This window comes from Rhinolophus ferrumequinum, chromosome 13, assembly GCF_004115265.2.
Source record: "Rhinolophus ferrumequinum isolate MPI-CBG mRhiFer1 chromosome 13, mRhiFer1_v1.p, whole genome shotgun sequence".
NCBI lineage: Eukaryota > Metazoa > Chordata > Mammalia > Chiroptera > Rhinolophidae > Rhinolophus > Rhinolophus ferrumequinum.
Genome location: NC_046296.1, coordinates 49039359 through 49064229, shown reverse-complemented (window position 1 = coordinate 49064229; position 24871 = coordinate 49039359). Strand labels below are relative to the sequence as shown.

The window sequence follows — 24871 nt, the reverse complement described above, 5'->3', positions numbered from 1 at the left end:
AGAAGGTCTGGGGTGGGCCTGAGATGCTGCATTTTTTACAGGTGCCTGGTGACGCTGTGCTCCTTTATGCTGAGTTTCCTTTATAGGCTAAAGACTAATCATCAAGTTCCCTTCTTTTTTTTCGTGATCGAGATTTTATGCGTTGTCCTGAGGATAAGTATACAGACATTTCAATTTGTACACAGTTCTTAATGTACATTCCAAAAACCTAAAAAGTCATGTAGTTGTGATTCTTTTTTAAACAGTTGTTGCAGTGATTTTCCAGCTTAAAATTTAGAGGCTAATTTTCCTTAATAGAATATCATTTGTCTTCAAATGTTGACACACTGTTACATCAAAGTCTCACTAATGCACAATTTCTTATCATATACACGACATACTCAAATTTTCAATCTTTCACAGCACATTAACAAAATGACTAGGAAAACTGGACTCCCAAGACCAAAGGTGTTAGAGAGTGCACAGAATCCTGACAGGGAGAGCTAAGATCAAGGAGTTGGTTTTGTTCAGGAAACAACTCTACCAAAAACGTGGGAATAGAAGGAATGTAAAATGTTCAACATATATTAAATGCACAACTGACTCCAAACTGTCATTTAGTATGCGTTGTATTAGGGGATATAAAAACTTGACACCCAAGACAATCAAAGCCTCCCATATTCAATATCCCACTATTTCCTGGTTGTACCAAAAAAATAAACAACCAGCAAATGATTTCACCTCTTAAAAAAAAGTATTTATACTTACAAAATGGGATGAGGTGAAATTCCCTCCTTCTTAAAAATGTTTCTAGAGCTACTAAAGAACTTGCATTTACAAAATAGTTGGTAAAAAGTATGCCTCTGGATTGTACAAGAAGGGAGACAGGGACCGCTGATAAGACATGGTACATGGTATTACTCAGACTTGGCTTCTTTCTCTCCTGCTTCATCAGAGGCTGGACTCACCTCGTTTTTAGTTTCTCTCTTTTCTGAAGGTAAATCTTTAGTTTCTCATTTAGCCACTTCGGCCTGTTTTCCCTTTGCTCCCCTTTTGTTTGCACTTTATTGTCTGCAGATTTATCCTTTCCTGCTGCCTTTTTTGGCTTCATTTCCACTTTTGCAGGAGCTCCTCTTGGGTTCTTCCTTCGCTGCCCTCTCCGCAGAGCTGACCTTCTTCGTGGGCATCATGGGAGTGGGACCCACAGCGGGGGCCAAAGTCCCTTCTAACTCAAAGATTTTGTGCAGTCAGAACTACCAATGTATTTGTGATTTTGCTAAGTTAAATGTCAGCCTTCAACTAAGTACATTACATACATCATTTCCTGTCCTCTTGACAACCCCCAAAGGAGGTATCATGTCCCCCATTTTACAGATGAAGAAATTGAGGCCTTCTGAGCTTTGCCAGAATCCTAGCCTGGGTCTTCTGAATCCAACACCTGTGCAAGGAACTGTGATGCTATGTGTTTTCCCTTACACATATAGATTTAGTCCTGAGAAAAGTTTTTATGGCATTGTCTGTCTTTTCTCATCCCATGGGTTAGGTTTGGAACCCTAGAGGAAAGGCTGCCAGGAAACACAGCAGTCATCTGAAACTTTCCTAGTTCCAAGCATCCTTCTTCTCTCTTCCTTCTGGTGGGCCTGGTAGTGGTTTATGAGACAGTATCAGAGGTGGGCAGTGGTGGCACTTTTATGAAATACATGTATGATGTGCAGATGCTATTTCTGGTCAAGTTTGTGGTCAGTACTAGAAATGCTTGTTGCATTTGCAGGATGTAGGTTCTAGACCCAAGTGGAAACTCTGGCCTGGTGGGCCACACTGGTCCCTTGAGAAGCTTGCTGAGCTGTAATGCCCAGGCGTAGGAATCATATGGATTAGGCCTGGTGACCTGTTTTTGAAAGCTCCGCGGGCTAGTTTTAATGTGCACTGATATTTAAAAACCCTGGTCTCCATGCTTCTCTAAGTTGGTCCCTGGACCATCGGCGTGAGTGTCACCTGAGAACTTATCAGAAGTACAAATTTTGGGGCCCAACCTGAGACATAGTGAATCGGGTCTGGAGGGGTGAGCCCAGTAATCAGTGTTTAAGAAGCCCTCCCGGTGATTCTAAAGTGTGAGAATCACGAGATTCTTGCGGCTCGAAGTGTGATCTATGGACCAGCACTTCAGCATCATCTGGGAGCTTGTTGGAAAGGCAGGGCCTCAGGCCCCACCTCTGTCTACTAAATCAGCGTCTTCATTTTTTTTTTTTTTTAAAGATTTCATTGGGGAAGGGGAACAGGACTTTTATTGGGGAACAGTGTGTACTTCCAGGCCTGTTTTCCAAGTCAAGTTGTCCTTTCAATCTTAGTTGTGGAGGGTGCCGTTCAGCTTCAAGTTGTTGTCCTTTCAGGCTTAGTTGTGTCGGGCGCAGCTCAGCTCCAGGTCCAGTTGCCGTTGCTAGTTGCAGGGGGCACAGCCCACCATCCCTTGCGGGAGTTGAACCTGCAGCCTTGTGGTTGAGAGGATGCACTCCAACCAACTGAGCCATGCGGGAGCTCAGCGGCAGCTCAGCTCAAGGTGCTGTGTTCAATCTTAGTTGCAGGGGGCGCAGCCCACCATCCCTTGCGGGACTTGAGGAATTGAACTGGCACCCTTGTGGTTGAGAGCCTACTGGCCCATGTGGGAATCGAACCGGCAGCCTTCGGAGTTAGGAGCATGGAGCTCTAATCGCCTGAGCCACCGGGCCGGCCCCAGCGTCTTCATTTTAACAGGATCCGTGTGCATTCACATTTGAGAAGCCCTGCTCCAGACTGTTTTTCTTCCATGGTTGTGCACCATATTCTGAGAGGCTTTAAAAAACACCAGTGCCCTGCCCAAGGCAATTCAGGCAGAATCTGTGGAGTGGGTTGGGTGGGGCCTAGACATCTAGTTTTTGAAGTTTTCAGATGATTCTAATAGAACAAATGCTGTTGAGACCCACCAGTCAAAGCGTTGGTGCCTAGTTGTCAGCAGTCCTGTTCTCACACTTCAGGGATATGACTGTGGAAAGGAATCCTGGCCCCGAGACATCTCCCCTTCCTGCTCTTCCAGTTCCAGAACGGGACTGGACACCAGGCTCCAGGAGTGAAAGCTCAGGGACTGGTCCAGAGGACCCCGTGCCTGAAGAGATCAGGAAGGATACGTTTTCTTTATAGATAAGAGAGTGAGAGATGGGAGAGGGAGAGATTGAAGGGTGGGGTGGGGGGGGACCAGATGGATGGAAAACACAGTTTTGTGTAAGGTATGGAAATGAGAGGGATGGAGTCTGTTCTCTGGCCTCAGACTACAGTGCTTCTCATACCTGATGCACATAAGAACCACCTTAACAATAAAGATTCCTGGGCTCTACTTCAGAGAGCCAGCATCAGTAGGGCTGGGGAAGGGTCCAGGAATTGGCATGAACAAGCTGTCCCCATCAGAGCCCTGCTCTGAGACACACTGCTTAAAGGCTCTGATGTGGCTGATTCAGGGTTATGCGGGGAAACTGGAAAATACAGGATCCCAGGCCCCACCCCCAGTGCTTCTAATTCAGTAGGTCGTGTGGGGCCCTGAAATCAGCATGTTTAATAAGCAGCCCTTGCTTTTCAAACTCTGCTTAGAGACCCTCAGGATTCCACTGATGTATATCAGGCTCCAAAAAGGAGAGGTAAGAGGAGAAGCAAGGTGTGTGGCGGGGGAGGGGGTTCAAACACTCACCCCTGCTTTCTCTGTTTCATATATTAAGCTTCAGTGTAAATCTTGATTTGAAGAGAGGATTTCACTTTTTATGAAATTTTGAAAATGAGTCATGGCTGTCCATTGAGGCAGGACCTTTCTGAAGCTGAAAGTATTCTCACCTTTCAAGCCATAGTTCAGGATGGCTTCCCGGCGTCATGACCACCCATCCTTCCTGTCACTTTGTCAACCCCTGAGCTGCCTCGTACCTGGCCTGTGATGCTTATCATCCTGAATGACCCTGACCTCACTTATGGGGTTTCCTGACTGCCTTTTGCCACAAGTACTAAACTACTTTGCAGCAAATGGAATGCCGGTCACCCCAGAAGTACCCTTAGCACAGATCCTAGTACCTTAAGACAGTGACTAAAATATGACTGTGGCTCTCAATTTTTCGTGCTTGTTAAAGCATAGATTGCTAGACTCCGCATATCTCAGGTGGGGCATGAGAACTTGCATTTCTAGTGAGATCCCAGGTAGTGCTGATGTGGCTGGTCCAGGAACCACTCTTAGAACCACTGCCTTACGACTCAATAATGTTGATACACCTGGTGCCCTATTCCCCTGCTGGATGTATTTTCTCATTGGGTAGTTTTTCCTTTGGTGTTAAAAGTATATGAGGAGAGCAAATGTCTTGCCTGAAGAGTAAACAGTAAGTGGCCTGAAGATCTCAGTGTAAATTAGGGTTGGGGTTCAGTCCTGTATGTACTGATTTGGTTTTGCCGGGCTCACCCATCAAACTGATAGCCATTTACAATGTAGTTTCTGCATGAAAATGCATTGCACAGTGTGATCCCTTGCTACTCACCACATAGACTCTACGAAAAAGGGTCAAAGCAATCACAAGGATGTGGCAATAGTTTCTCGTTGCCCAGTGCTTGGTCAGGCGAGGGTATGACAAACTGTCGCTGCACACTGGTTATGAGAGAGGTAAATATTTTCTCTTCCCTGAAACAAGTAGGAAAAGGACAAAAGTGTTCTGTATTAAATGGTATTTTCAAGGACTCCCCTCCTAAGAATCCCACACTCTGGCCTAGAGCTAGGCCTGGTGGTAAGGCAGAGAGAGGTGTCCTCCCAGTAGCCAAGCAGAGGCAAGCTCACCGGCCCTGCTGTCTGGGTCGAAGGTTATCACCAGCCACTGTGGGAAATCCTCCTCAGTTGTTTGACCAGGAAAATGACTATAATTATTATATTTGAAACAATAGCTTCTTCTGTAGTGGTTCAGCTCTGTCTCTGTTGGAATCTATTTAATTTTAGTTTTCAGCAGTACACCTGGGCAACACCACTAACTACTCTTGAACAAATGCAAAGGTTTAGTTAAGGTAATTACATTTGTGCAGGTGGTGGGGCCATTGTCTGTGGGATGGTGAAAAGAAAATGTGTGTGTTTAACGTTCAGTAGGGTGGGGTCAGGCCAAACCCTTTTCCCCTTTCCTGCCTGTGAGGATGGGTCCTCAGCTGTCTGAGAATGAGGATGAATATTTCCAGATCCTAGAAGTTGAACACAGCTGCTGAGAAGCAATGTTTGGGAATGCTCTGGAAGCAGGACCAGGGTCTCTGCTCCACAGTGCTCTTGGGGGTAGTTTTTCCAGCCCTCTTTTTCCTGCCCATTGAAGGAAGTAGAAGGTAAGTGAAACATAAAAAGAAGCCCTGGGCTTGACATTTTAAAAAACTACCCCAAGGACGGTTCCACTTGTAGGTCTGCCCTATTCCACATTGGGCTGACACTTTTGAAACATCAGATTAAGTTTTGTCCTCCCCTCCTAGAATCACACTAGGTAGAATAATGAAAACAAATAAGTTTGATGTGTCTCCTGTGTTCCAGATCCTGTGCTAGTGCTTAACGTTGAGGTGGGTTGTGTTATACTGGAATTGCATCCTCCATATAATTAATGCGCTTGAATGTCTTTGGCAGAGGAAGAGAGATTGTGTTGAAACAAAGAAATGGTGACCTGTTCAAATACAGAAAGACGTTTTAAGAGAGAGTATGTCAGCTATCCTGAATAGATTTGCAAGAGTAATTTTGACTATAGGTGATTTTCATCTTGGGTGCTGACTTAACTTGTCCTGGCTCCTCCCCAAAAGATGAGCCAACTTTCTACTATCTCCACTGCGCACATGTTGCAACTGAAGCTTAAAAGGGTTAAATAACTTGCCAAAGGTCATGCAGCTAGTAAGTAATGGAACTCAGATTTAAATTTAGGCATTTGTATTCCAAAACTTATACTGTTTGCCAATACTGGGACATACGGTAATATACTCAGAGCTATGCAAGCGGGTGGTGGAGGAACTTGAAACAACGCCCATACAAGGAGTCGCTGCAGGAATAGGTGTATTGAATCAGGAGAAAAGAAATCACAGGCAGGATGGTAGCACTTTCTTCAACGACTGTGGAAAGGTGAGTTAAGGAATGGAAGCTACGGGCAGAGAGATTTTTACTCCAAATAAGGAAAAGTCTTTTTACAGAGCTGTTCAGAGATGACCTGGGCTGTTTGCAGGTAGAGCTCTTTATTGGAGGTGCTTGACTTAAACTGTAGGGGAATTTCTATGCTTGGACGCGGTCCTGCTTATTCTGAGAGTCTGTGCCTTAAGCTTTGTCCGTAGCTGGGCCAACGTATTTGTATCTGTTGTCATAGATTTCCTTGAGCTTTATGATAAGCTGTCTAATAGAATTGACTCACATGGACACAGTGATTTTAAACAGCTTTATTGAGATATAAGTCACCTGTGTAAAGGGTACAATTCAGCGTTTTCTCGTGTGTATTACATTATTTAAAAAATTGTGGTTATATATGAAATAATATATATAACATAAAATTCTGTAAAATAGTACTTGGTTGTGGCCAGTGTTATGAAAATGTACTTGGTAACTTGGCCAGGAAATCACTGGAAAGCTGGCCTCGTCTTTGCTCATATGCAGTGCTTGACAATGCGTAGATATAGACGCCTATGCTGGGTCTTCTCCCTGCTTTGTAGGATTCAAGAGGTTATTAATCATTTCTGTGCTAATTATTATTTTGAAGACTTGAGCACATAACCAAGTTTTAAGTGTTACCACTGGGTAGTGTAGCACAATAGAATTAGCAGAAGGCTGGGAATGAGATATGGTGACTCTTCTGCAGGAAGACTATTTCAGATATCTATTCCTGCAAGACAAATTACCCTAATGCTTAGTGGCTTAAAACAAACATCATCACTTATTTACTCATGGTTTTGCAATTTGGCAGGTCTCAGTAGGGATGGCTTGTCTCCATGTCTACCACATAGCATCAGCTTGGGTGGCTTTAGTGGATTTACTTCTAGGATGGAGCACTCACATGGCTGGCGAGATGATATTGGCTGTTACTGAGTGGGAGCTCAGCGAAGGGCTGTTGGATGGGGGCCTCAGCTCTCTTCCATATTGGCCTCTCCATGTGGTTGCTTGGGCTTCCTCATAACATGGTGGCTGGGTTCCAAGAGGGAAGAGCTGTTGCTTCCTGGCCTTTTTAATGCCTGGGCTAAGAGGTCTCAGAATAACACTTCTGCATTTCCTTAGAACAGTCACAGATCCAGCTCAGATTCAAGGGGGAGGGAATATATGCTCCCATCAGAGGAGCAGCATGTACTGATTGGGGTGGGGTGGGGTGGAATTATTTGGGGCTATCTTTAGAGATACAGAGAACCACAATAGTCTTTTTCTCTTTCTTCCTCATTGTGAATCCATAGAAGCCCGCCCCTAATCGTGGTATGAGCTGGCGATGACAAATAATGGGAAGAAATCTAAGAAAAATACAAAAATGGGTACTAGGAATACATGATCTGTAGGGAATTGTGGCTTGAGATTTAATTACTACATAATCTGTTAAATAAAAGCTGTGAGAGATTTGTGATTATGGTATTTTTCACAGCTTTATTAAAATCTCTACTTTCAGAATTGTGTAAAGTTTCTTTATTTTCTTTCTGTTAATTATGTTTTTCCAGAATTGATTAGCAGAAAATTTAGCAGTTCTACTTTGTACCAAAACAGAGACAAATACTATTACTATAAAAATAAGTCGGTTATTCATTGCATATTTTGAACAATAAAAAGAATTACTTGGATTATATTTTTAAAAACATCTTTGACCACTTATATCCTTGAAAACCATAAAAACATTAAGAATTTGGGAATAGTGACACCCAATTATCATCATCCATTATTTAACAAATCTGGCGTAGTGTTTTAGGTGGAAATAGTTAATTTATTTTAATGTTAGCAACTTCCAACAGAAAAATAATTGTTAATTTCTGATCTTAATAATTATTTAAATTTCTCTTTGTTTACTGGTTACACATTTTTTACGTTTGAGATGATCAGAGATTCTAGAAGGATCTTAGAGATCAACTAAGTAAAAAAAGTTTAAATACATATGCGAAGCTAGGCCCAGTATGTGGATAGAATGAGCATTTTACATTCACAATATTACTAGAATAATTTCTCCATTCCAAAAGGATGTCAGAAATGAGAAAAGCCATTTAAACAGTTTTAATTTTGGATATTAACATTTTGAAAACAAAGCTTTGTTCATTCCTTTCAACTGCTTGCTGATGAGCCCTTGAAGTCTACAGTTCTGTTTCAGCTTCAGTTGTGAAAATGGTTATATCACATTTCACAGTAATATAGCTAGAAGCCAGAAGACTGATTGTTTGCAAATAGCATCATCTGCTGTGTAGCTTTCTTCCATGTAAAGCAGGAGTGTCCAAACTTTTTTCAACGGTTTTCACCAAGGGCCATATGCGGTAAAATATACAAACAGCCGGGCCACTCACTCGAGGTGAAGCACGTATTGCCTCACCTGGTTTATTTAAGTAAACTAAATATATTTTTGTAATTTGCTGCGGGCCAATTAAAAATGGATTGCGGGCCACAGTTGGCACACGGGCCGCCCTTTGGACACCCCTGATGTGAAGGAATGATCTTGTATTTCACAGTGAGGCTTCAATTGTTGTTTCTTTTTGGGGTGTAAGCCTAATTACTGTGGTCTCTATATCTGGGCCATGTCCACAGCCTGTCAAATATTTGTGTTCTGCAGTGATGCGCAGGCATCAGTGACATTTACAGAGATTTTTATTTTAGCAAGGAAAGGCTTTGACATGGCTTGGAGTATATGTCTTCCAGGGTATTCCCATCCTTGGTCACATAATACTCTTAATTTACCTTAAAGAACTCTGTCAAAATAAATCAAATGGTAAATTTTTTAAGGGCTCTGTCTCATTATAGCTATTATCCTTTATTCAGTTATGAAAATTAGTTTGGAAATATGAGTCTTGAGTGTGATAACAGTCAGACAATAATTTAATGATGCTCTCTGTCATTTTGTTGCCACCCATGACAGTTTTATTCTGGATGATTAAGTGAGGGAAAGAAAGAAAAAAAACATAGCTTATTATCTTTGATTCAATGCGAAAGGCTGTTTTAGGCAAATGTAAAACTCCAATGGTAGAAATAAAATTCTATGTCAGACATAGATGGGACCTGCTTCTCACAAGCTTCCTTAAAGTCTATTTTGGGGCATGTGTGGGATGAATCTGGTGCATGGGATAATAATAATAGCTGACACCTGTCCAGGGCTACACAGAACCAGACACTATCCTAAGTGCTTTGCATATATTCATTTAATCCAGACAGAAACCCTCTCGTGGTTTTTTAATGGTTCCCATTTTACAGATGGGAAAACTGAGATGCAAACAAAAAAAACGGTAATGGAAATACATCCCAGGGCACTCAGCTAGTCAGTGTCTGAGCTGTGGCTTGGTTTGGGCTGCCTGGCTTTAGTGCGCTCTTTACCACTAGGTGACACTGCCTAATCAAAGTAAAGTTTAAAAAGTAAAGTCTTAGTCTTTTTTCCCCTTGATTTTAATCCAAGTTTCAGAGACTCAGTTCTCAAGTTGGCAGTCGTTTCGGCCTTACACAGTTTATTTTTTATTGCTCTGATTTTCAGGAGAGCTTCTTTTGTTTAATGTTTTTGGTTGATGAAAATAGAAGTCAGCTTTTCAAACAGATTAATAAACATGTTAATAATAATAGTGCTAGACATATTACTCAATCATAGTATGTTAAGAATAAGTTTCAAAGTAAAAATAATGTAGTTCCAATATAGTGCAATTATCATAAAGCGTAGTGTATGGTACTCTGTCTCACATTTGTTTAAATTATAGAAATTACAGCCCTTAAAAATTTAAGTATGTTTAAACTAGCCTTTAAACATTTAGCCTTTAAACTAGCCTTTAAACATGAATTTACATTTCTTTTCAAAAAAGTATTGTTGATTTTTGCCATGCTATAAAAGTGATAACAGGCCATTTTAGAAAATCTGGAGTGTATATAATATGGCATACACAAAATTAGTAACTTGTACAATTTCACCACTCACAGGTAAATAATTCACATGAGCATTTAAGTGTATTTTTCTTACAGCCTCCAGTCATGTGTTCATTCAACAGTCATTTATTAATTATCTTCTATGAGCTAGATGTTATTCTAGGCCCAAGGGAAAAAACCATGAACAAAATAGTCTCTCTCCCTGTGGAACTGATACTCTTGTGGGAGAGACAGACAATGAAAAGGAAAATGTATAACCTAATGGTGGGTAGGGATAAATGCTTTGAAGAAAAATGAGGCAGAGTATAGGAAGAGAGGCCTAGAGACTGCTGTTCTGGAATGAACAGTCCTGGGGGGGTTGAGTTATGTGAGGAAGGCTGCCAAGGAACATTTGGGGCAAAATGTACCAGGTGGGGAACAGCCAGTGAAGGACCCCATAGTGGAGGCAGGTGTGGTGTGCCCAGGGACACTAGCAAGGAAGCCAGTGTGACAGGAGGATGGTGCCAGAGTACAGGCAATGACATGGAAGCAGAGACTTGTGGGCTGTAGAAACACGGGTTTTGCATTTCACTGAGTGAGATGGACATCTTTTAAGATTGGGAGCAGAGGAGCGATGTGATCTGACTTTGATTCTGACAGGATCCCTCTGGCTGCCCTGCTGAGAATAGGCAAGGTAGCCGGGAGAAGGGTTGGAGGGGAGGTGGTAAGAAATGTTTAGATTCCGGGTGTATTTGAGGGAAGAGCCAAGAGGATCTGGAGATGGTGTAAGACAGGAAGGAGTCTCTATATAATGACAACTTGGTGTTAGGGTGGAAATACTGCCCTCGTTCCAGTTCCTATCTTGAGGTCCTAAATCTCCCTGCCTCCGAATGTGACCTTCTTTGGAATTAGAGTCATGCAGATATAATTAAAGAGAGGTTGTACTGGAGAAAAGGGGTGTGCTAATCCAATATGAGTGGTGTCCACATAAAAACGGTATTCGGATGTAGACACACCTAGAGGGAACACATAGGAAGACATGGAGATAGCAGTTTAAAAGCCCAGGACTGAATGCCTGAGGCGGTCAGAAGCTCGGAGAGAGAAATGGCACAAGTTCTCACAGCCCTCCGAGGGAACCCACCCCACTGACACCTTGGTTCCAGACATCTAGCCCCGAGAACTATGAGACGATAACTTTCTGTTGCTTAAGCCACCCAGTTTGTGGTGCTTTGTTACAGCAGCTGGAGCCGACTAACACACATGGTGAGCAACTTGGTGAATGGCGGTGCATTTAAGGGGATGAAGACTAAGGAGGAGCAGGTTGTGGAGTTTGGGGCGGGGGAAGGGAGACGAGATGCGTAGAATTTGAGAAGCCAGTTAGATCTCCACAGGATGCCGTCGAGGAGGCAGCTGGACATGGAAATCTAGGGTTCAGATTGGAGGAGCAGGCCTGGGATCTAAATTTGGGCACCGTCTAGATGGAAGTCAAAGCCACTGGACTGAATGAGAAGGGTCTGCAGGAGAAGGGTCCAAGGACCAAGCACGCCCTGGGAAATGTCAACATTCAGACAGCAGGAAGAGACGGAAAAGCCAGAAGGAGACAGAGCATGGGTTGGCGGTGAGGTAGGAAGAGGGCTGGTAGGATGTGACATCTTAGCCAGGGGAAGAAAGTGGTCAGGAAGGAGGGATGCACTGATCCACTACTGCCCTTGTTCAAGAAGGATTGGCAGCCCGAGGTCACTGGTGACTGACGGGATTCGATCCAGTGGACATCTACAGGTGCCGGGCTGACTGGAATGAGTTCTAGAGAGTCGAGGCTTTTTCTTCTTTTAACTTGGCATTCCATCGTAAGCATGATTCTCATGTCATTAAAAAATGTCTTTTAAACACTGTCTTCAATGACCGTATCACAATCTGTGATTTTTATCTATTCCTTGTTGCATGGGTAGGATGTATTATTATTATTATTATTATTATTATTATTATTATTATTATTATTATTATTTTACCACTCTCTTAATTGTCCAACCGTAGTGGATGTATTTGAATATAAAATTTCCTAGCTTTCTTAGGGCTTAATCCTGAAGGATGGCCAGTTGCTTTAGAGAAAGTCCGTACCCACTGGCTGTGTAGGAGTGGGCTTGTCTTCCTGCACGCCTCTCCTCTATGTATTTCTGCATGGACTAGAACACCCAGACCCTGATGTTTAGTTCTGGGTTTACCGGATAATGTCTCTGCCGGTTACATTAAATTGTTCTGGACCAGCATACTGGACACATTGTAAAGAATGTATTGTAATTCCTTCCCTACCCCCTGAACCTGATGTTTTATGAAAAGTCATTCGTGAATCAGTTGAGTCAAGTTGCATTTTGCTTCTTCATGGCTTTGTGGCGTTTCACCACTGACGTTTGGCTCCACACTCTGGGGCCAGGCTTATGTGTTACTTATTTCTCTCAGCTTTCAGATCTGATCTTAAGTTCATGATCTCAGGGGAGGTTCTTTCCTAATACCCTGAATCCCACCGGGATGGGCTCCCACTGCACACCATACATCTCTCTCTGAAATGCTTGCAATGATTAGAATCACTATTCCTGTCAGTCTTCTGGCCATGAGTCCATGGGCTAGAGATGGTGTTTTCTTGTCCACTGTGCTATTCATAGGGCATGTGACTGTGCCTAGTGCAAAATTGTTGCCCAGTATTTTCTTGAGTGAAGGACTAAGGCTCAGGTTGAACTTGACAAGTGGCCCAAGTGCACAAAGTGGGTGGATGGAGGTGATTCAGACTCCAATCAGTGTGCTTCCATCAGTAGGTGAGCCTGGGCAGGACGTGGGCTTTTACATCTCCTTAGGGAAACAAACGATCCTAAGAATTCTTTGTATCCTTTTTTGTTTCCTTGAATATAATCACAGATATTTGTCATTTGCCCAATTAGGGCCCCTCATTTCTCATTCCTTCTATGCCATTATATTCTAACACAGAACTGTATGGTGATATTTTTCGCCCTACATTTATCTGTCTTCTCTACTAGACTCTGAGCTCCTTGACAGCAGGAAATTTGTCTCTTTTATCTTTTTATCCACTGTTCTTGGTGCAGTGCTCGCATATAAGTGGGGAGGGGCTCAATATTTGAATAATGAATGAAGATAATATGATGGGATTTAAACAAGATTTTAGATTTATTATTTAGAAATGTATGGTCTTCCAATGACCTATAAAGTTGTTAATTATAATAATACTTTTTATGTGCATGATAGTTTGGTTTGTAAAACCCAAGATTTGTGAAAAACATGTATTTATACATATGTACTAACATTAGTGCACTAGATGAAATTAAACTATTATTAAAGAAGGTACTCATTGTCTGACTGAATAACAAAATAACATTGTTTTATTCACATCAGTAGGATCAATATTTAAAAAGCTTATAGTATCACTTTATAATTCTAATTTTGAATAGTTATAATGCCATACTCGTGTGGTTCTTTTGAATTTTTAATCAGTATAAATAACACTGCTGTGGACAGCTGGACATATCCCTGTGAATAGTTATTTCCTTTTTTGACTATTTGCTTAGGATAAAATTCTAGAAATGATGCTACTGAAATATTTGAAACTTATTGTTAAACTGCTTTCTAAAAGGCTTGTACCATTATACTACGACCTTTGCAGCACTTTAATTAATAATTTTACATCTTTTTAAAAATTAAGTAACCTTAATAATGTTTCTTCTCATTTTAATTTGTGTTTCTTTTGATGACTTAATTGGGACATTATACCACAAGTTTATCTACTAATTGCATTTTTTTTGGTCTTAATTATCTATTTCTGTCCTTTTTTCATTTTTTTGATTTTGGTCTTAGTCAAAGACAACTTTTATAGATTTTCTGAAATTTTTTTTCTGGTTTTTCTCTTCTTTTACTATTTTAAATCAAATGTTTATTGTACATTGTAGATCTTTAACTTTGTTTTCTTTTCCTTTTTTTTCACTGACTTAAAAAAACAAACAAAACTTCATGAAATTGCATAGTAAGACCTGAAACAGAACCCTGAGAAACTGCTGGTGGTTTTTCATTTACGTGACTTATGACTTAATTACGTTGTATTTTGTGAGTGATTTCACAGTTATTGATGGCATTGGGAGGATTGTGTTTGGCCCCAGTGGACCACCTATTTTAAATTAAATCACATGGTAACAAGCCCATTCTGCTGAGCTCAGGCTTTCAGGACCCCAACCTTCCAGAACATAAGCTCCTGGGGAACTAGGTAGACAGAGCTCAGTACTTGACATAAAGGCATTAAACTCCTGAACAAAGTCATGAGATTCTGCACATAACCTTTGTGACTTGTATTCTGTATAATTTGTGTTACGCTCAACCACCTGACTACTTGGTTGTCACTGGAGAGTAGATTAGAAAAGCAATGGGGTAGGAAATGGTGGGTAGAAATCCTGTGCTATTTGACAACCTGACCTGAAGGAGACAGAACAATGCAAACACACACACACACACACACCCCGATGTATTTTACATGGCTTTTCATAATGATCAAAACCCATAAGTGTTATTAAATGTGTTGGCGGTTGGTTCACCTATCTAGCATACTCGCTTATGTAGAATTCTTATGTAAGAATTCTTCAATTCTTATGTAGAATTATTCCACAGGGCTGGATAGGAAAGGCATTGGGATGTTATGCTAATATTTTTTGCTCTTTAGGGATTTTGGAGGAAGCTGACCCAGAGACATTTACAAGGAAAGTACAGCATTTATTTGGGTTTGGTACAAGGAGCAGACTGAGTTAGAGTACACTAAAATGTGTGACCTCATGCTATGTTTCTTGTGATCTGATATCACTTAGTGTTATTGAATAACTTCAAAGGGCAGCTGGGAATTACTGTGAAGACACACAGAGCAAAGCAATTTCTCACCTGCTGTCTCTGATCACAGAAGACACAGTTAGACTCGTATTTCTCCCGGGACACATGCGGTAGACATGCTGCAACTTGTTTGGAGAAAGGCGAGGGGCCGAGAGTCGCACTGTTTGCCCTGTGTGGGCTGGGACTGGTTTTAAATATAACTGAGAGTTACTTTTTTAGAATTAAAAGCAATCGAGGCTGCTTCAGGGCATGGGTTACTTCCTAAAAATACAGTCACTGAACTTTTAAATAACATTAGGATTCAAGTGTAGAAGAAATCCCCGGGTATTTACTGTTTGGGGTGCAAGCTGTGAATTTGACTGTTTCAGATGACGCAAGAGTGTTTTCAGAAGACCAACCTGGCAGCCAGGATGGAGTAAGATTTTGTTGTCTATCCTTCTCACCCAGGTCTTGATGTGAGCTTTCTGCAAGCCCAGGATTTGCGAACTGAGTTTATCATCGTCATGGTGGCAGTTTCTGCCACTTTGACCTCATCCTCATCCTCGCCCTTTCACCCTGTGATTAAGGAACAGGTTTTATCTGTCTTCAGTTCTCAGTTGTCTTTTGTTGCAGTTTCAAAAAATTATTTTGATTTTTTAAAATTGAAAAAATATACAGAAAAGTACAAAGGATACAGCAGTAAACACTCACTGTTAATACAGGTCTACTTGGTGTCATATTTGCTTTTTTTTTAAAATTCCAATAAAGTGACCTATTTCTTTCTTTTGTATGGTTCGACTTCCTTCCCTGAGGTGATCGCTGTCATGAATTTAGTGTTAATCCAGTACATATTTTTATGTGTTTGTTGATTTCATATGTATCCATAAAAATCAATATTATATGTTTTAAGAAGTTACATGGACAGTTATTATAATATGATCATACAACTAGGGGTTTAATAAAGTACCATGCTGTAATTTTTTTTCTTCGGGCAATGTTCTTTTCAAGATCTGTCTATATGGCTAGGTATAGATCTAGGTCATGACTTGAAGTACTGTATAGTATTCCATTGTAGGGATATACCACAGTTTATCAGAACCATTATTTTCCTGCTATAATTGCTGTGCAGTGAACCTTCCTGTATATGTCTCCTTGAGCACATGAGTGTAGAAGTGAAATTGCTGGGTAATAGGGTTTTCACATTATAACCTTACCAGTTATTGCCAAATTGCTTTTCACAGAGGTGAGTATAAAATACTCCCACAAGCAGTATGTAAGAGTTTCCCTGTGTCTTTGCAAATACTTTGGACAGACTTATTGCCAGTCTCTTGAGTATAGAATTGCATCTCAGTGTTGTTTTGATTAGTATTTCTTTGATACTTGGAGAAGTTGAGTATCATTTCATGTTTATTTGCTACTCACATTTCATCATTTATGAATAGCCAGTACATATCCTTTGTTTTTTTTTCCTATTGATTTGTAGGAATTCTTGATATATCTGGTTACTAATCCTTCGTTAAACATATTGCAAGTGTCTTCTCTTTGTCATGTGTCTCTCAGTTTTGTATCTGGATGGTGTCTTTTATATTTTGAAATAGTCGGGTTGATCAGTCCTTTTTGATTTTTACTTACTATTTCACATTTGAGAAATTCTTCCTTCCTTAAATCATGAAATGTTTTCCCACATTTTCTTTTAAAGGTTTTAAAGATCTGGAATGTGGGTAGGCCTCTAATTTTAATTCTTTTAGGTAGAGGACTGTTTCTTTTCCAACCCCACTTTTTAAGTAGGCCATTATTTCTCTATAGATTTGTTATACCTCCTTGTGGGGACAGAGCCCCAAAAAGCAGTTTCCAGGCTCTCGGCCTCACATAGAAAGGTGCTGGCTCAGGTAATAAATGGCCATCAACTGTGATTGTATGGCCGTCAGCTGTGGCTAGTTGGCCGTCATGTGTAACCAGTGAGCCATTGGCCACTAATATAACTGCTGTGGCTACACCAGCAGAAAATGGGGACTAGCAAGAAGATGGGGGCTGAGCCTGCAAGCGGAGCAGTGAGGGTTGAGAATTGTGTGGCTCCTGTTTCCTGTTTCTCCAACCCAGCCGCCAGCGAGAATACAGTGGTATGACTCCCCTACCTATGGCTCCGTGGGTGTTCCTTTTTGGCCTCACCATGTCCTGCGTTCTTATGTGGGGAGCGGGAGCTGAGACCCCGCCTGACACTCTGCACGACACTCCTCCATCTCCACATTTCCTCCAATTTGAATGTTCTGCTTGAACTTTTAACGAGTGTTTCCTGAAGGTCAAAACCAGAATTCTGAGCAAGAACCTTGGGAATGATGAGCAATGCACCAGCAAATACATGAACTCCAAATTGGGCCTTACCCTTTACACGGGGCTTACATTTAGTCAGGGCTTCTGCCATCGCCACTACCACTGCACCCACACCTGGAACTACACAGCCATCATCAACCACATTTTTAACAGCCCTCAAGCCATCATTGAGTGTATCTTTTGTTTGAGTGAGTGTGTGCTTATTTGGTCCTTTGACCAGTAATGTGACAGAGCGAGGGTTGTTACATTTCTCAATAAAAGTGAGCTTCTGTTCTCCCAATGTGTGCTCATAGACAAGTCGTGCATGTCCCAAGCAATCAGGATTTAGGTCATCACAAGAATTTAGAGCTACCCCACCACATGCAAGAGTCAGCCTTTCCATATTTCTCCTTTTAGTTCTGCGCAGAGCTGTTATGCCTTCTTTTGCAAGAGCATCTAAGGAATATGGGCTTATTCCCTTTTGATTAATACTGTGTTTTCCTGAAAATAAGACGTAGCCAGACCATCAGCTCTTTGGAGCAAAAATTAATATAAGACCCGGTATTATATTGTATTATATTATATTATGTTATATTATATTGTTTTATATTAAGACCTGGTCTTATAGTATAGTAAAAATAAGGCCAGGTTTTGTATTAATTTTTGCTACAAAAGATGGATTAGAGCTGATGGTCTGGCTAGGTCTTATTTTTGGGGAAACACGGTATTCAGAAATTGGTTGCATTTTTATACACCAATAACGAACTATCAGAAAGAGAAATTAAGAAAACAACCCAATTACAACTCCATCAAAAAAGAAATACCTAGGGATGGAAGTAAAAGACCTGTACTCAGAAAATTATAAGACATTGCAGAGAATAATTATTTCCACAAATAAATGGAAGCCTATATCATGCTCCTAGGTAGAAAGAATTGATAGTTAAAATATCCATATTACCCAAAGCAATCTATACATTCCTGCAGCAGCAATTGTCATCTTTAGTAAGCTTGATGTCTCCAGCACCAGAAACAAGCATCTCCATGGTGCCCTTAGGCCCAGGTTGGTCCTCAGCACGTCCTGCAGTCCCCGGGCCGTGCTGATGCTGTGCTGATGTTGACCACCAACGCTGCCTGGGCTTGGGCCACTGGGGGTTTAGGGTCTTCACAGCTGTGCTAGCTGTGCCAGCAGCTGATGAAAAGGAGACGCGACGTGAAGAATGCCCAAAGCTGCCTCAGCGTGGCCCAGAGCTCTCATGTAATTTTTAAACATGAGGAATTCAGTTGATTTGCTGACGTTAAAACCATCGTCATATTTCTGGAATTAATTTTGCTTGCCCTTTTGAAATACTGCTGAATTTGATTTATTCATATTTTATTTAGGTATTTAGCATCTATATTCTTATCTGTGATTTGTGTATTCATTTCTTTTGTGTATTATTCTTGCCTGATATTGATACCGAGGTTTTGCTATCCTCTTAAAAAGTGTATAATTCTGGGGTCTCTATTGAATGTCTTGACTCTGGAGGGTCAAGACTGGGAATTTGCACGTTACAAGTCCTGGGTATTTTGGCCTCCTCCTGTTTGGCCCTAACCTGTGCAGCTTAGTGTCAGGTGGATGGTGATGGGTGATCTCTCCAGATCCTGGGGCTGTCTGTGTGTGCAGGTTTCTGCTCTCCAGTATTCTGCCCTGCAGATTCCGGCCACTCAGCCTCCTGCAGTCTCAACTCGGGAGCCCATCGGTCTCCGCTTGGTTCCTCCTTGTGCCATAGTCTGCAAAGTGCTTCCTGCAGGGTTGGGGTGCTGTATGGCTCACCACTTTGATCCCCTTCTCTTAGGATTCACAGTCCTCTCTTGCCAGTTGTCTGGTGTCCACCAACAGTTGCTTTATATCTTTCATCCATTGTTTGGTTGTTTATGGCAAAAAGGCTTGTTTGGTAACAGTTATTCCATTCTGGCTAGCCTTGTAAACCCATCTTTTTAACCTGAAAAAACAAAAAACAACTTTAAAAATCATTGTTCTGTGTTTGGAATGGAGGGGGTTAATTCACCATGCTTATCCAAGCGGAAGTCCTTTTATTGGATTATCTACATTATGCATTGCGCCTTCTTTCTAGTTCCTTTTCCCAAACTGAGTGTCTCTCAGAAGCTCTTGTTTTCTACTGAACCTGAACTTCTTAGACTAAGTCTCTTAATGTGCATTTGTGCTGGAAGTTTAGTAACTTGTCACAGCTCCCACCAGCCCACTGCAGTGTTCTTTTCTGTTAGTCTTGACCTGTTTGTTTCAGAGTTTCACTCCCCTTCAGAGTTCCTCCAGAACCCATTGGATCTGAGTTTCTGAAACTTTTTTTTAACCAAGCAACTGTGAAATGCCACTGCGGATCTTATACACTAGCAGAGTCTAGTTTATATTAATTTTGACTTAAACACAGCTTTGAAGAATCTGATGGAACAACATGCGAACCCAGTATGGGGGTGTAGATGTTATTATGCGATGGATGAAGAGCCCATGGATGACTTTCCCTTTGCACATGTCCTTATAGCCCAGCGTCCTTTGGAAAGGACTGGCTCTACTTTCACATCAGTCATTCAACCATGCTGAGGTTCAGGCTCCCCTCCTAGGGTACAGAATGTTCTGTGTGAGTCAATGAACTGACCTCACAGTTCATAATCTAGTTGGGAAATAAGAGAACTGCGTTACCAGATGATTAATAGTATGTAGCAGTACATGTAAAATGGGAAGTGAATGATGAAAATGGGACAGGAGTTCAGGTGATTAGAAAGGTCATGGTAGGAGTGGGTGGGCATTTGGGAAAGACCTCTTAGAGAAGGTGGAGGTTTCAGGTGAGCAAGAGCTTGAGGGGCCTGTTTGAGGACAGGGCACTGTGTGTGCAGAGGCACGGAGCGGTGTGCTTCTGCGGGGGTGGACCAGGGGCAATGAGGGTGGGTGTGGGAGGGGCCAGGTGCTGAGGAGCTTGAATGTGTCTCATGGACAACTGAAATGTGTTGGAAGGTTTTGAATGAAGAAGGAAAAATTCGAAGAGCTACATTTTAGGAAGACTAGTCTGTTAGCAAGTCTGGATTAGGATTTTGTTCCCTAACCTACTGGTTCTCAAGGTTGGCTGCACGTTACAATCACCTGGAAGGTTAATAAAAAAATAACAAAAACAGTACTGATGCTTGAGCCCCTCCCTCAGATATTCTGATTCAATCGGCTGGAGGAGTTAGGCCTGAGTTTTGAGAGTTTTAAAAGCCCTCTAGGTATGAAAGACAGTTGGGGGAATATAATCAGTAATGTTGTTAGGATTTTATAGGATATCCGAGGGACACTTGTCTTATTAGGGAGACCACTTTATGTACGGTGTAGATGCCTGACCACTGCAGTGTACACCTGAACGTGAAGCTGCATAATAATGAATGTCAACTGTAATTTACATACACACACACACACACACACACACACACACATAGTATAGGATGTGGAGTACAGCATAAGGAATAGAGTCAGTGGAACAGTAATAGCTATATACAATGTCAGAGGGGTTATAGATTGGGGAGAGGGTTTATCACTTTGTGAGGTGTGAAATGTCTATTACATTGTTTTGTACACCTGAAACTAATAATAATAAAAAAATAAAAATAAAATCTCCCTAGGTGATTCTAATGTGTGGCAAAGTTTGGGAATCACTGCCCAACCCACTGACCAATAGGATCCTTTTTTTTTTTCTTCTCATCCTCTTTATTATACCGTGTTTCCCCGAAAATAAGACCTAGCCAGATAAGCAGCTCTAATGCGTCTTTTGGGGCAAAAATTAACATAAGATCCAGTCGTATTTTACTATAAGACTGGGTGTTATATAAGACCGGGTGTTATATAATGTAAGACTGAGTTTTATAATATAAGACTGGGTTTTATATAATATAATATAATATAATATAATATAATATAATATAATACCAGGTTTTATATTAATTTTTGCTCCAAAAGACACATTAGAGCTGATTGTCTGGCGAGGTCTTATTTTTAGGGAAACATGGTATATTATTTTTCAATTAGTTTCAGATGTACAAGATGTTAATGTAGTGTTTACTTATTGTGTTACCATAGCTGGCTAGGCAAATACAGAATCAACTGGTGGGGAGAAAAAACATTTTTAAAGTAGTTCTGTAACATTTATTTATAATATTCCATATAGTTCAACACCTCACTTAAAATAACAGTTTTGCCATACATGCCTACAAATTTTTACATTGGCCACCAAGTAGATGGTGACAAACATATACATTTTTGAAAGGACCCATAATTATCTTACGAATTTGGTCCCATGGCAAATTTTTATTTTTTGCCTTAAAAAGAAAAAGGCAATATAAAATACCTATATTAGAGCAAGAATTCAATATCATGCAAGCAGTTGGAGTCTGAAAACCCCAAACTTGGTAATCATAAGAATAGAACTCAAAAACTTGCTGGCAGAAGATTGCCGGTTTCCAAACGCTGTGTGTCAGTGGTTTTCAAGCTCGAGTGTGCATCAAACTCACCCGGAGGGCAGTCAGACGGCTGGGCTCGTTTTGTACTGAGCAGGCCTGGAGCAGCCCAAGTCTGTGCCTTTCCAAAGTGTTTCCAGGTGACCCTGCTGCTGGCCTGAGCACCACTTTGAGAGGTGACCCATGAGAACCTCTGCTGCACGAGGTCTGAATATCGCAGGAACAATGGCTGGATCAAGTCTGGTTGCGGGACATGGGTTTCGCTTTGCATATTGGGTGAGGGGCTCGCTTGTCACGGCAGTTAGAGAATCTGCCCCTGCAGTTCAGCCCACCCCCCTGTCGGCATGCTCTGGGGGCTGCTGCCAGAGCCTAAGTGGGGTAGTGGAAGGCAAAATTGTCTAATCATTCTCCTATTGTCCTTTTAAAATTCAAAGCCAAAGGGTGGTATTGTACATAGTCATACTATTACATAGCATGTTCTTTTTCTTCCAGTAGAAAATTTTTGTGAGTGTAAAGTTTTTTTTCCCTTTTGCTATTTTTTCCCCCTGACCCTACCTCCACCACATGCTAAATTTCAGGGGTTAAAAATAAAAAAAATTGCTATGCTTTTACACTTCTAATTCTTCCAGGTCCTCCTCAAGATGGTTCTTACTGTATATCTTCAGGGTATTTTGGAAGATTTCAGGCCTTGGGCTCTATCTAGGTACCAGTTTTCGTAGGCTGCTCTGTGTAGCCTTCTTGGTAGGTTAGTAGACATTTGCAGTACACCTTGGGAGGGAGGGGAAGCGGAAATCATTCTCAGATGTTAAACTGAAACATGTTTCTAATTGAAAGCATGAAGAGAATGTATACATGAAAGTGCCGGGTCGGGAGGAGGGAGGCTGGTCTCTGGCAGAAGCTCAGCTTTGAAAGCCCAATTCTGTCTTCCCTCATGGAAGCTTCTGTTCTCTCTGGGTGGAGCCCATTTCCATTCTTGGGACATTCCATAAATACTCGAGTAGGACCCGGTGATTATCAGGAAAACGCTGACAAATTGGAATCCTGAACTCTAGAAGTGCGTTGCTTTTGACTTTGAATTCTAGAAGCCTAATATGGGAAATGCCCTTAGGGACCATTTTAGAACAAGCAGCTACTGCCCTCCCTCTGCCCCCAAACATGTACAGGTGCAGAGGCCAAAGTTAAGTAACTTACCCCACGGTCACTTAGGGAACTAGCTACATTTTTCTTTCTTTTTTTTGGTTTTCTGAGAATCCTTCCCAACTTTTGAAAAATTTGTCTCCTTAGTATTCTAATGTTGAACAGCCATTTCTTGTCATTATTTGCTATAACCAAAAGAAATCATATTGCAGAAAAATGGGAAAAGGATCTTCTCACTTTTATAGAAAATCAGTAGGTATTAGGGGTTCTAGGTTTTGGTCATTTGGCTCTTCCATTACTGAGCCTCCTCTGGTTCATATCTCTCATCTGTTTTGTAATTATTTGTGAACAGAATCTTGCACTGAGTTTTATGGGAGATTTAGTATTGTGATCTGCCTCAGGACCAAGACTTTAAGTCAGAGGTAGACTGATAGCAAAAGGTTGGCATAACTAAATGTATTTGGACAAATAAAGAAGGGAGTATAAAAATCATGCCCATAGGCCTATGACATTAACCTAATAAAACTTAAGTCAATACCATCTGAACTCCCACAGGACCTTGCCTCTGATAAAATCCATTTACCCATGACTCATAGCCCTGCTTACTTTAAAACTCTGCTTGGCCGCAAGCCTGGTGATTTCCAAGTACATGCATCGTAGCAAATAGCAGATAAAGAGGTTATTTATTTTTGGTTGCCTTTCATTACAAAATTAGGGGTGGTGTACAGTGCACTGGTAAATGTGTAAGACTATACATTGGATGCCTCTCACCTCCTGGGTTTCTCTCATGTAACAAAAAAAAAGTGGGGACTAAATTTCTGAAAAATTGTCTCCCTGCTCTGGTAGCTTATGCAAGATGAAGTTATAGCACCTCTGGGAGGGGGGTTGGGATTGGGCTTGGACTTTTGTAATTTTCTCGACTCTTGTTTGGATACCTAAAATTTAAACTTAAGCTCCAGAACACAACTTAAAGAGAAGGGAAGAACACTTTGTTCAGGAAGTCATTAATAAATATTAGCTACCATTATCCTCATCATCATCTTGATGTCTTTAAGTATGGTTTTATTTTATTGGTGACTATCCCGATACTCCTGTTAAGCCTTTGGAAGAATCAGTAGTGGAGCCTCAAGTCTGTAATGCTTTTCTTCAAATTTGTGTCTTCTGTTATCTTTCTGCAGCAAGCTGTGTCCCACCGTGCCAGAATGGAGGGATATGTCTCCGGCCTCAACTCTGTGTGTGTAAACCAGGGACCAAGGGCAAAGCCTGTGAGACAACAGCTGCCCAGGACACCTCTTCACCAGTCTTTGGAGGGCAGAGTCCCGGCGCTGCTTCCTCCTGGGTCCCTACTGAGCAAGTAGCAAAACACACTTCATCTAAGAAAGCAGACACTCTCCCGAGAGTCAGTCCCATGGCCCACATGACCTTGACCCTCAAGCCGAAGCCTTCAGTAGGACTCTCCCAGCATCTGCATTCTCAGTGAGTGTTTTGAACCTGCCTCCAGCTCAGGAGCATCTTAATTACTCTCTTGGATGAATTGCTTTAAAGCACTCTCAGTTTTTTGCAGTTTGCAGAACTCACTTGGATAATAATGTCTTTCTTTCCTTTCCTTAAGGTTTTACGTGTTATGCTTACACATAAAGTCTTGCAGAAATAGTCGATGTGTGTGTTTAGCCTCTGCAGGGAAGATTTACTAGAAGCATAAACCACGGCAATAGTGAGGATTATAGACACCAAGGTTGGAAGGGCGTAATAAAGATAGTTGTTTGATTGTGGTGGAGCTGTGAGTTAAAAAAATTCTTCTGCGGGGGTGTCCTAGAGTTTTGCAATAATAATTTAAAAAGAGAAATGGTGCGATTTTTAAAGATATGTGGAAAAGGTAGGAACTCGGCTTTGCACAGAGAAGGTACTCAAATGAGAGCGAGTCCTTGAAAAGAGAATTTCTCAGCCTCCAGAGCAGGTTAAGTGTATTTTCTGTTAACACCATGTTTACCTCCCAGTTGCCATGCAGGTCCGTTTTTGGTGAGTGAGCTTGTGTTCTATTTATGGGAACATGGTCTT

General features: G+C 41.4%; 1 protein-coding gene and 1 pseudogene across 7 annotated transcripts in view; one reads left to right on the top strand and one right to left on the bottom strand.

Moving 5' to 3' along the window:
* LTBP1 (latent transforming growth factor beta binding protein 1) overlaps positions 1-24871 on the top strand; it is a 348164-nt gene that overhangs the window by 17092 nt on the left and 306201 nt on the right. For all 7 annotated transcript variants that reach the window (XM_033124736.1, XM_033124740.1, XM_033124734.1 and 4 more), the window contains exon 3: positions 23992-24289. In XM_033124736.1, the coding sequence (XP_032980627.1) occupies positions 23992-24289 (298 nt within the window). The remainder of the gene's footprint in view (positions 1-23991; positions 24290-24871) is intronic.
* LOC117032962 (non-histone chromosomal protein HMG-14-like) lies at positions 897-1166 on the bottom strand (annotated as a pseudogene).